A 12,916-nucleotide genomic window follows, 5' to 3' on the forward strand; every position below is an offset into this window, starting at 1 on the left:
CGTGCTATGTCTATCACGGACGTGCGGTAGTGTGTGTATTTTATTTTCTCTTAAAATGCGTCAGGATTGGTCACAAATCTGTCCATATTTAACCCTACCTCACGTCTCATTGTAATTCAAAGGCTCTCTTTTGTGTGTTCAACACGACTACAACACGAGGTTAGCAAAATGGCACGCAGCTCATATTTATCCGGCTTAGTGTGGACATAATCTTAAAGACTTACTGCACTAAACCTATTTTTATTAAGCTGTTTATCCCTGCAGTGAGACTATGTGCCTCACCTCGATGCGTGCTGGTTTCGGTATGTATTTGATGTGAAAAATCGTTAATTTGCGTCTTTGACTTGTGGCCGAGGAGCTTTCTTAAATGATGTGTCTGTTGACTGTTTGTAAAGTCATTTACTGACAGTACGTTGCAGGGAGCTTACCTGTGAGAAGGAGCCTAACCACTGTGACCTCTTCTCACACCCACAGCTGGATTCTTTTTGTCTGCGCATTAAAAACTAGACTGCTTCGTGTGTTTTGACTGTCTAATCTTTGGTCTCGTGCAGCTGTACCGTTCACTGATGATGAGAAAGAGCAGCTGAGGAAATTCACCAACCGCTCCTACCTGCTGGACAAGGCGTCTCGTTACCAAGCGTGGCTAAGCCTCGTGGACATCCTGCTGGCTTACACCTACGAAGTGCGCTCGACGGAGGGGGAACACAATGTGAGTGTGTGTGTAGATATGTGTGAAGAGGAAACTCCTCCTGAGCAGCACTTATCCTTGGATAACAAAGCCCTCTATCCTCACATCCTTTAGACCGCCTTCCATTTTGTTCAGAGCCTTAAGAGATTACCAGCAGATCCTAAAGCTCAGTCCAGGTCTCCCTGTGTCACTTCACTAAAGGTAGCTGCTGCAGCAAGGCGAGAGGAACAAATCTGATTGCCTTGTTAAACCATGTGGTAAATATTTGATACAGCCTTAATGTTGAATTAAATCTCAGCTATGAAAACAAAATCTGTCATAGGTGAATATTTTAATTCCACTCGGTATTATAATGTGGAGCCTCCCCCCACTTTATTTCCAATGGTTCGTAGCCTGCTCTTTACAGAACTCTGAGCATCTGCTTCGCTGTGGTGCTTTCACTTTATTTCAGTGGATGTTCTTGTAGCGTTTCCTGTCTGTTATTGCACCGATGACAAGTTTCTCTCTTCTTCCCTGGAGGTGGAAACACCGTGGACTATCAGAAAACTCAGTGGGACTCTGTGCTGGCTGGAGGTGAGTGAATTATAACGCAGCAAGAAGCACTTCAAGAGCGCAAACCTTCACCAAGACAACTCACTCTCTGGCCTGTATTCATTTTTGAGGGAACAGTATTTATTTTGTATGTATTCATTTTATTTTCTTTGTTTGTTTGTTTTCTTTAAATGCACTTTAAGAAGTTTGCAGTGCAGTAAAAACCAGAGCAGGGCTTTTCTTATTTAGCCTGTTGAAACCCATTTCATATATTTGATGAAGTTGGCAGATGTGAAACGTTGAAAATGAGCTCAAAGGTTAATGTGATATGTAGAATCCCCGTATATCATTCTCTATATGCTCTCAATGCAAACAATGGCAGTAGGAATAGCTTTATATAGCTCTATGTAGCGTTATTATCACTTTGACCTTCAGATCACACCTTGACCTTGAAGGAGAGGTCAGAGGTCACGCTCTATATGTTGACGATACCACACCACACTTCTGATTTATAAGGCCTTTTGTCAATTTCCCACCAATAAATCATGAAGTTGACCTTGGAGACCTCGGTTGCTGTAAGCTAAATTTTGTTGGGTTGCTAACATGACTCCACTCTGCACCCCTACAAAGTTGCATCAGAGTTCATTCAAAACCTTTTGAGCTGTCGTGTTCACAGACAGAACGATTGGTTTTGAGATGTATGCGGTGCAACCTTCAACCGACCGCTGGACTCAACCCCAGTACTTTTTTGTTGTGCTAACCGCTGCGCCTCTATGCTACCCACACCCTCGAGAAGCACCGCATGCATTTGTTACACAACGACTGTCTGTAGCAGTAACAGTTGCTTCAAGGTGCTGTATGTTGTAAGTAAAGACCTGACAATAATACAGAGAAAACCCCAATCATCAGACCACCTAAAATGAGCAAGCACTTGGCGACAGTGGAAAGGAAAAACTCCCTTTTAACAGGAAGACACACTAGCAGAACCAGAAGAGGGGCCTGAAAGCTAAAGGCTCTGACTCCCATTCTACTTTAAAACTCAAGTAAGCCCACAGTCCAAGAACAAAGCGGCAGAAATCATGGCACAACTGTATTTCAGGTTAGGGCTGTTCGATATAACGATATATATATTGGATGACGATATAAAAACGTCTATCGTTTCATTTTACGCTATCGTTTGTTTCGTGGTGTCGCAAAATAAACTATTTACAGCAATATTTTTTCATCGTTCTGATGGTCACTGTAGTGGCTATATTAATTTCTTAAAGTTCTCTCTTTCTCTTATATTTAATATAACCACACTACGGACGGACAAGCACCTGTTTTTATGCGTTGTCATTAGCAACAACGACGGTAACACCATCGCGTGTCCGCTTGTTTATGTTCCATGTAAACCTTTCACAATAAAGCTCAAGATCCTGTTGAGACTTTTCAAAATAAACTGAATCACGTGAAAGAGCAGATTATTTACGGATGAGAAGTCAAAAAGAGCCGCCAGGTGCTAAAAAATAAACCTTAGACTCAAACGCTAGAACAGGCTTTTCCCCGCAGCACGCCGTGTAATAAATACTCACAAAGAAAACGGCGGCCGTTACAACTTATGTCTTAAAATGTATTGTTTCATGCATCTGTTAAAACACTCGACTCCAGGTACATGACACGCAGCTGGAAACACTTCCCGCAAGTCGAGCTGCCCGAGATTCACAGAATTTACAGAAAACGTTACATTTTTGTGATTTATATCGTTATCGGGACGATAGATGTCTTATATCGGGATATGAGATTTTGGTCATATCGCACAGCCCTATTTCAGCTGCTATTTGTAGCTGTGTCTTTGACCAGCGGTCCCCAACCTGCATTGGGCCATGGACCGGTTTAATGTCAGACAATATTTTCACAGACCGGTCCTTTAAGGTGTCGTGGATAAATACAGCAAAATAAAATGATACGACCAAGACAAAAACTGTGGTATTTGTAAATATAATAATAAACGTGAATTCACTGTGTAACCGGTCCATGGCACAATAAAGGTTGGGGACCGCTGGTAACTTTTATCAGCAGAGTCCTCCTGAAATGCACCAACCACATTGAGAGTAACATCCTCCTCTCTGCCCCATAATGCTCTCTGGTCGCTATGGTAACGCTATGGTAAGTTAATAATGGCATTGAAGTTTTCTTGCAAACCCTCCTCCTGGAAAGTCAAGTGTTAAGAAAAAAGAAGTGACAGGCCAACCTTGTCTGGCATTTTCTGCAGTCTTTGTAAAACGATTAAATAAATAAATAAAATGCTGTGCCTGTATTGAACCACAGGCTGTTGTTGAAACAACACAATTTGGATATAACTAAGAACGCCATAAATAAATATAAAAGTTTAGCTCCTCTTGTTATCCTCTCAGGCTTGTAGCTCCGCAGCAGCTACTGTCTGGCGGGTAGGCTGGATGTGGTAAAAAGTAATTAGACTCTTGAGGGGAATGTCAAATGCATCTGCGAGTCTGTTGCATATAAAGTTTCACTTTGTGTAAATATATTGATACCCTGGCTGATTTTTCTTTTCTTCTTCTTCTTTTTTTTTGCCTTTTCCGTTACTGATATTTGCACTGAAGTAAACAGAGCGGGCCCAGGCTCCATCTATCTGTCAAACCAGAGGCATTTACTACAGCAGCAACAGGCGCTCCCAGCTGAAATTCTGAGTGTGTGTGATCTGTCCTCTACTGTCTGCTCTCACAACCTGCCATGAGACCATCGCTTTAGTGTACAGAGGGTGTTTGAACAGCATCAGACACAGGAGTCTAAGTTGTCTAAATTGAAAATCTCCATCCAGTCTGTTGTTTTATGACAAGTTTGCTCTTCACATTGACACCGCAAAACAGCAGTGAGTGCATGGCAGGGTTTTAATAGCTTTGCAATTTTCATTAGTTTTTATTTTTATTTAGTTTTGACTTCAGATTTTCAATTTTATATCAGTTTTAATTAGTTTTTACCAATTGTTTGCTAGTTTAGTTTGTATTTTTTTTGAAAATCCTTAGTTTCAGTTTAGTTTTGATTAGTTTCAGTTATAGTTTTAGTTGTTTGCAATAATTAAGTGTAACAAAATCCCAGTTTCATCATATCAGTCATTCTCTTCTGCTTATCCTTGGGTATGTTGCTATTCCAGCTACCATACCCTGCACCCTGCACAGGTCGCCTGTCTGTCGCAGGGCTAACACGCAGAGACAGACAACTCACATTCCCACCTATGGGTTCTTTAAACAAATAAATAAATAAAGGCAGATGAACAACCATTGATACCAGGCAACTATAAAATGTATATCTTGGCCCCAATGAGACTATTAACTCTTGCAGCACCAGGTGTTTGTAATTTTGGTTCAAGTGAACTGATAAACTTTTTGAAGGCAATTGACTCACACAGTTATGTAGATATCCCCATCCTGTTGTCTCGGGATGCATCACGCTGCCTTGTTAGCGTCTGTTTCTGGGGATGAGGGTTGAGTGTGCTCCCTTACCTTCTCAAGGTAAGCTAGGTTAGCCTTCTTGTGTGAGCTTTTCAAGTGCACTTTAAGGTTTGTGGGATTTTTTTCCCTTTAGAAATGTCCCTCATAATTTGTCTCTTTCCACTACAAGACACTTGCTTTATCCAAAACACAGTCATATTCAAAGTAATCCCAAATTGGACTCTGGCGCTTTCTCCCGACTTTTCCTGACATGATTCTGCGCGTGGACGGAGCAGCAACACAGACGACTCGACTAACGTACTGCCACCTGCTGGCATAATGAGACACGGCAAGAAAAAAAATCTGGAAACTAAACTTCATTTTCACTCTATTGTATGACACGCACACATCAATGAAAACTAAACACATTTTTGCTATAAATTCAGTTAATTTTAGTTAGTTTTGTGAACACTCATTACAGTTTTAGTTAGTTTTGCTTTTTTTTATTTTATTTTTATTTCCGTTAACGAAAATGTTTTTTCACTTCTAGTTTTCGGTATTTCGTTAGTTTTCGTTAACGATAATAACCTTGGTGCATGGTCCCTGACAACCCAGCTCGGCCATGTTTGGGCAGAAATTCCATTTGCTGTATTTTGCGTCATGCAGTTACACCACAGTTAGTTATGTTGCTTTCTGGGCTACATTATCATATAAAGTATTTCTGTGAAATTGTGCAAATTCTAGATGTCTTTGTCTGTGTGCAGTTTAGACTTCACAAGTATGATATAGTACAATACTCTGTTAACCACTGATTCTTGATCAGACTGATAAAGTCATTAGAGAAATGCAAAATGGTTTTGACTCATTTGGCTTGTTTAAAGGAACCGGTTCACTGAGAAGTGTGCATAGATTTGCTGAGTAAATCCTGACCTGAAACAGATATGCTTGCTTCAGAGCTTTCACATTTTACTCAGCACTGTTATCCAGATTACACATCAACGCGGCTTCTTGGAACAAGATCAAGTATTTTGTTGTGCAATATATTGTCAAATGGGAAGAGGTGGAAGTGACCAAAAAGCCTCTTCTGTGAGGAGTCATTTTGAAGGTATAGTTATGGGTGCACACAAGTTAGTGTACTCCTAGTGCCTGGATAAATAGGGGAGGTTGTTTCAGGAACGGCATTTGGTGTGAGATCTTTGCTGAATCAAGCATGTGGATCATCTGAAACGAGATTTCAATACCGGATTGGTTGAGGCTTGGTAGGTGCTGCTGGAAACTGTGCTACTGGATGTGGCTGAAGGCAGCCAAGAGGAAGAGGAAATGGGGAAGGCACAGCTAGTTTGGCTTTGACACCTTTTCATAAGTGACCCGCTTTTTCGAAATTTTAAGAAATGAAAGTCAAAAAGCATTTCAGGTCATATTAATAAACTGCTAGTACATACGCCTCCCATGATTATAGGACCAGTTTCTTGTCTGTGTGTTGAACTAGCTTTAGATTAGACACCAGTGCCACGTGAAGGAAGGCGCTTAACAATGACACAGAGAGACTGTGGACATACTTATATTGCTGCATGCAGCTACCTTGTTTCACCTCATCTCATTACTCAACGTGAGACTATTCCTTTGCAGTTTCAGTGATAGGTTTATTCATTCACTGAAATGCAAAGAAACCATTGTGCTGAGATGGCAGAGATCATTCCACGGAAAAGGGAAGTCTACTTACTCTTTTTTTTCAGCGCACTTAACATTAGTGTGACTGCAAACAGGCGGCAAATCGTGGTTGTTTGGCTTAGATGTGGGCCGTGCTGAAGTTCATTTGTTTATTACAACATTATTACAACATCGCTAACACAAACCTTGAACTGGCTTCTTATTAACAACCAGCAACTATTTTACTAGTAGAGCCCGTTCAAGGAGACACTAACCAGTGTCTTTGCAGCTGCAGATATGCTTTAAATGCAGATACTCATAACATTACTGTGTTCCAAAGGGGACGTCTAGAAGGATGCACTGCTGTTTCTGAGACTGTTCCTGTTTAAAACATGGCTGTTGTGCATAACGAGAAGATTGCGGGTTGCAGCTTTCTTGCAACAGTTCTTCCAAATAACAGTGACTGAAGTCACTCGCCACAGGAAACTAGAGACAAAAAAAAAAGTAAAATGGAAACCTGTTCCGTTGACTTTACAAGAACCAGTTTGAATTTTTAGATCATCACAGCGATCAAGTTTTTGGAAAAAGTTGGAATTTTTTTTTTTTTTTTTGCATCCGTTTAGGTGTGTTGTTTCAAACTTTGTATGGCTCAAAGTAGGGTTGGGTTTAAACGTTGTTATATGGGGGCGAGAGCTTCATCAGTCAGTGCCCTCAGAAAGACACTCTAGGGGAAATGCCCACTCTCACTCAGCAACACATGAGCCAAGTTTGAAGTAGATTGAATAAATGTTTGTCGAGACTGGTAAATTATTAGTTAGATTACCAACAGTTGTTATTGTGTTAGCTTTGTTTGGCATTTTGGTTTGAATAAAGCGATATCCATCCATCCATCCATTCACTTCCGTTTGTCCTTTTCAGGGTCGCGGGGGGGTGCTGGAGCCTATCCCAGCTGTCATAGGGCGAGAGGCGGGGTACACCCACATTCACACCTATGGGCAATTTAGATTTTTCAATTAACCTATCCCCCGTAAAGTGATATCGATTCAGTAAATCCTGAATCGATTTTTTTTACAAATGTATTTTGCCAGAAACACCAGAATCTCAGGTTAAACTCACAAAAAGACATAAAAATGGACACAAAAAGCCCCACGGCATGTACATGGACATGCCGTCAGGGCTGAAAGGTTGTCTCTCTCCAGCCAAAATTGACTGAACCAGCAGCAAAAGAAAATCAAAACTGCGCTTCACATTCGAGAAACATCTTCATTAGTTCCCTCTTACTTTTGCTGTTTTGTTTCCACCATGATAAAATCACACTTCCTGCACAGCTCTCTCGCTCTCTCTGTACGTCAAGAGCAGTTTCTAATCAAAAATCTGTTTTCTGCATTATTTGCTTATTACGCACCAGTCTACCGTTGTGTGCAGCTATGTTGGCCGCACCATTTTGTTTTTTTACAAAATTACTCCTTAAAAGAGAACAATTTCTGCTGTTCAATACTGAAGAAATTTAAACTTTTTAAAATTCTGCCAAATTACAAAACACTTGGCTGTGTCTCTAATAAACCTTTGTAACTTTGCTCTGCTCCATTTCAGCAGCATCAGGTAATGTTGATTCATGGTTTTTGATCTACTGCAGAATATTTTTAAGGTGGTTATCTGCTATAAAAAGCCAGGCCAGGAAAATCTCCTTCATGTTTTATCCTCAGTTACTTTGACACAAAGACATCTGCTGTGATGCTCACACCTCTGATGAAGTCTCACAGTGTCAGCTTTGTTTTTATACATAGATATAAAAATATGGATATGTAGTGAGAAATGATCAGAATTATTATATTTCTGACTGTCTGAGTCAAAACTGAAACGAATCAAATCGGGACCTTGTGAATCAGAATTGAGTTTTAGAAATCGGTGGTAATATCCAGCCTTACTAAATACCCACAAGCCACTTCTTATTGTTGCCACAGAGAGTAAATTTAAAAGTTTGTCATTACATTTGAGAACAAAACAACAACACCAAAGAGGTATATAATATAAGTTCTACACAGCCAGGTTTTCTTTGCATTAGCTGGTTTGACAAATCCTAAAACCCCAGGTGGAGATAAATGGTACCACAACAGTGGCTATCAATGTTAAGTCTGGCTCCTTGGTTCTGGCTCTGTGTGCACTCACATAAAAAAATAACTCTTCCTCTATATAAAAATGGTCCCTATAATTGCAGCCCACTCAGACAAGTTATGATGATGTATGATCATATGACAATGATAAGAAAATGGTGATTGAAAATCTCTAAAGAATGTAAAAAGTATAATGGAAAAATACACTGCAGTTCCAGCAGATTAGAGTACGTTTATGCTGTCCCACAACAATGTGACACTTCACTCAGTATTTTTTAGTAAGATATGGCTTAACAGCTTGCACATATAAAACACATTCCCCCTGCAGATAATCTGTAACACACTTAAAACCTGCTGCAAATAAAAGAATCAGTGACAACGGGATACTTTTAAGACTGTTTTAACTAAAACTCAGAACATAACCTGGTCCCGACCTGGTTATATCCTCACCGTGGTGATTTAACCAGATGAATAGAGAGCCATTCTATTAAAAGACTCAGCGTAGCTCACAAAAAACTTAATCTGACCTCACAGTACACCCCTCAGGGCAAAGTGAATAGCATATTTTAGTTTCTGTCCACCATTAACAGGACACATGACTAGATTTAAAGACGGGACTCTGTTTCTTGCTGAAACGTTGTTGAAGTCCACACTAAATTGTAGTTGGTTTGTACTTTGGATTAGAGGTGGGCGATATATCAAAAATACTCGATGTATCACAGGTTTTTCCACATATGATGGTCAAAATGGCTTTACCGTAACCATCGAGTATAAATTGCCATGGCAGTATTAAGTAGAGATGGACCGATCCGATATTACGTATCGGTCCGATACTGACCTAAATTACTGGATCGGATATCGGAGAAAAATAAAAAATGTAATCCGATCCATTAAATATCACGAAAGCACCTCACAAAACTTGCAACACGCCGTAACTCACCTCAGAACGTTAGCACGTCGGAGCAGTATGCATCACGTGATAGAGCAGCTGTGGCATGCGGGACCTGTCGGTGGTCTGGATAGCATGTGGAGCTTCGCTAGCAACCCGGCATTTCATCTCCGACAAAGTTATCCCGAGAGAAGTAAAGCCAGTGTGTAAGTCCATCTCTGAATGTTTGTAAAGCATTCCTGCGTTAAGCTTACCAAACGATATATGGAGCGACTGCCTCTTCTGGCTGCTACTTCAATCATGAAACTGCTTAATGATCAGCTGATCGGCTTTTCTGTCGCGAGTCTGTCTCTCTGGTTTGTTTTTGGCCCACTTTGCACCAGAAAGAGGAAACCAGCGGCTGAACAACAGCAGCACGTTTAAGCTTGATCAGCTGTTGTTAGAATTTATTTATTATTACTTTCTACTCGAGGATCTTTTTCTACGTAGCTGACGGCTGGTAACTGTGCAGGGGCGGATCTAGCAAAGTTTAGCCAGGGGGGCCGATAGGGCATGAACAGGGAAAAGGGGGCACAAAGACATACTTTTCTTTCTTATTCTCATTTAAAATGTCTAGCTTTTAATAAATAATTATATATAGTAACTATTAAGTCTAATATACCCTAGTAAGCTATAGTACTTTTTCCTTTGTGAAGGTACCATCTGTGCAGTCTGCAATTTTGTTGAAGAAAGATGTTGAATCTATTTAATATTTCTTGAAAAATAATTGATTTCTGTGCATTTTTTTTTTCACAATGCATCAAATTAAGGTTGATTACGTCGATTAAGCATCATGAGGGGTGGTTCCCTATTTTTTATTTATTTATTTTTGTTGTTGCTGGGAGTTGGAACCCTATTAGTTAGGTTGCTTAATATTTACGCTAAGTACTCTTTAAAATACCAGAATAGGGAGGATGGTGCAGGTTTAAGTTTATTAGATTGATCAGTATTGCTGAACTATGAAATTTTTTTTTTTTTGCATATAGGTATAACAGAATAGCTTTAGTGTAGTTGTTGTTTTAAACTTGAGTATGAACTTATACAAAATGCAGCAAGATATTTAAAAAAAACAAACCCCAGTTTTGTTGAATAAAAAAACACTATATCGGATTCATATCGGTATCGGCAGATATCCAAATTTATGATATCGGTATCGGTATCGGACATAAAAAAGTGGTATCTGCCATCTCTAGTATTAAGCTGTCTCCATGTAATTCACTGTGAGGTTTTATTTTCTCCCACATTAATGCATCATTAATCACCCCCTCCCAACTGGAAAATTTCTACCTGGCACACTGCGCTGAGCATCTGTGTGTATATGTGTATATATATATATATATATACACACACACACACGACCAGATTGGGAGGTTATTTAAACATATTGTGATATATTTCGTGTATCGCGATATAGCCAAAAAAATATCATCATATTAGATTTTCCTCATATCGTCCAGCTGCTCTTTGGATTATTTTCTTTTGAGCTCTTAAAATTTTTCCACCACTAATCAACAATCAGAACTCCTAAATTGTCACTTACATTGCCAATGGAGGGAAGAAAAATGCAACTTTATTTTAAAGTTACAGAGTGGAAGGATGTTATCTCAGTTGTCCAACACTACAGAGATAAAGTCACATTTCTGAGGAGGTGCACATCTGCTCCACTGTTATCCCTTCACACACAGCTATAAATCAAGCTTAAACCTCGACTGACAGTTGCTGCTACACACCCCGAGAGCTGCTCAGTCATTGTTATTGCGCATAGGGCCTGTGGGTTGTTCTTGCCAGTTGTCTCGCACTTAGGGCAACATGCTTCTATCCTACATCTGCCAAAACAGATGATGCACTTGAATATACGATCCTTCATTAACGCTAGGGACACACTACACTGCACATGTGGTTAAAGGGTCCCAGAGGGCATTTGACTGTTTAGTGAGTGACGGGATCCCAGAGCGTCCTCATTAGGCTTCAGGCACGCACACATGATTACCACTTGTGATCAAAATGCAGTTCTAAACAAGTCTTGTGGGGGTTCTTGGAGGCGTTTGGGAGCCTAGACCTAGACCATGGTTTGAGAGGAAGTAGTTTCCCTGTTGTGCTGACAGGGAAGCACAGAACAGTCTTCACCTGCACGACAGCCCTTTGCTGCTCGTCAGTCAGTCAGTAGAGCTGTCAGCTCCCACTGCTGATACAGCTCTGCTGCCTCACTCCATTCTGCTGTCTGCTATCTTTTTTTAATGCTCTGACTTGACTCGCTCTCTCTTTCCTCGCTTATGCCAAACATTCCTCTTTCCCTGCCACCTTATCCCACCTCCCCACCCCCCATCTGCTGCCTGTTTATTTGTCCTCAGTCGACTGTGCTGGTGTGACTGTGAGTCCCCCCCCCCCCGCGGCTGCAGCAGACCTTATTTACACTCTTGCTAAACAAGCCCAAGGGAAAGCATGATCCCCAATGACATGCACTTGCAAGCTTGCAATACATCCTTAACAAGCCACAAAGAAAAAAACGAGGGAATTTGAGGGTGGGGGGGGTGGTGATAAAAATCTCTCGTTCTGTCTCCAGGCCATGTCCATTAGTGCAGAGAACATCAGAGAGTGATAGCAGTGATTAAAGAGAGGCAGCAATTAACAGTCCAGGGCTGTGGAGGTGTTTAAGAGTTGCAAACCTCTATTTTGCCAGCTCTATAAATGAGTAGTTGTTAGGAGTAATTACAGAACCATCAACTGCAGTTCTCACCAACAAGGGCCAGTGTTCAGTCTAAGAATAAGAGGGGATGGAAAAACCTCAAGCCCTTTCAGCCAATTGCATCTTTGTTTCCCTTTCTGTGCTCTGGCTCTGTGCAGGATACTCTTACAAATGTCTTGTTCAGGGGTGCTCACACTTTTTCCGCATGTGAGCTACTTATAAAATGACCAAGTCAAAATGATCTACCCACTACAAAAATCCAAAACATATACTTATTTATAAATATATTGAGGATTCTTTATATCTACAATGTATATACATGCATAACCGCAATATCCAATATTTCACAACACAATTAACTATGTAAATTTTTTGTCATTACCTGAGTTTACTCTGACTTGCACTGAATTGAATCAGCCAGGGATGCATAGTCCGGACAGTAGCTGCTGACGGCCAGGTTTAAGAGAAAAAACCGAGAGCTAAAAATTGGAGTTAACTCGCTGACTAGCTTGTCAGTTTTACTACACTTTGCGCCGCTGTTTGCGCATGCGCAGCGACCTAAGCGTCAGAAAAAATCTGCTGTCATCTGACTGGCTTCCCTGTATCAATCAAGTGACGGGATGGATGATAGGCTGGCATCTATTTTTTTTAATGCCATGCGATCTACCAATACTACCTTTGCGATCGACTGGTCGATCGCGATCGACGTATTGAGCACCCCTGGTCTTGTTCTCTTTCCTGCAGACTTACAGCTCCCTGCAAGAGGTCCTGGTGTCATTTGGACGGAGGGTTTTGTGCTACCCGCTCTACAGACACTTTTCGTTGGTCTCTCTTGCGATTCATGACACGGCTAAAATTCTGCATTCAGGTGAGACACGCTTACCAGAC

The 12,916-nt window shown here is 40.8% G+C and overlaps 1 protein-coding gene across 2 annotated transcripts in view; it reads left to right on the forward strand.

The window, feature by feature from the left end:
- The window catches only part of shq1 (SHQ1, H/ACA ribonucleoprotein assembly factor), a 46,833-nt gene that overhangs the window by 15,121 nt on the left and 18,796 nt on the right, over positions 1-12,916 (forward strand). Inside the window, exons 7-10 of one of the 2 annotated variants that reach the window (XM_085353008.1) lie at positions 552-709; positions 803-889; positions 1,208-1,261; positions 12,773-12,896. In XM_085353008.1, coding sequence (XP_085209134.1) covers positions 552-709; positions 803-889; positions 1,208-1,261; positions 12,773-12,896 — 423 coding nt within the window. The remainder of the gene's footprint in view (positions 1-551; positions 710-802; positions 890-1,207; positions 1,262-12,772; positions 12,897-12,916) is intronic. The other variant, XM_085353009.1, reaches the window with a different exon arrangement.

This window comes from Diplotaxodon limnothrissa, linkage group LG5, assembly GCF_057381915.1.
Source record: "Diplotaxodon limnothrissa isolate DT_005_m linkage group LG5, D_limnothrissa_male_GT1.1, whole genome shotgun sequence".
Taxonomy (NCBI): domain Eukaryota; kingdom Metazoa; phylum Chordata; class Actinopteri; order Cichliformes; family Cichlidae; genus Diplotaxodon; species Diplotaxodon limnothrissa.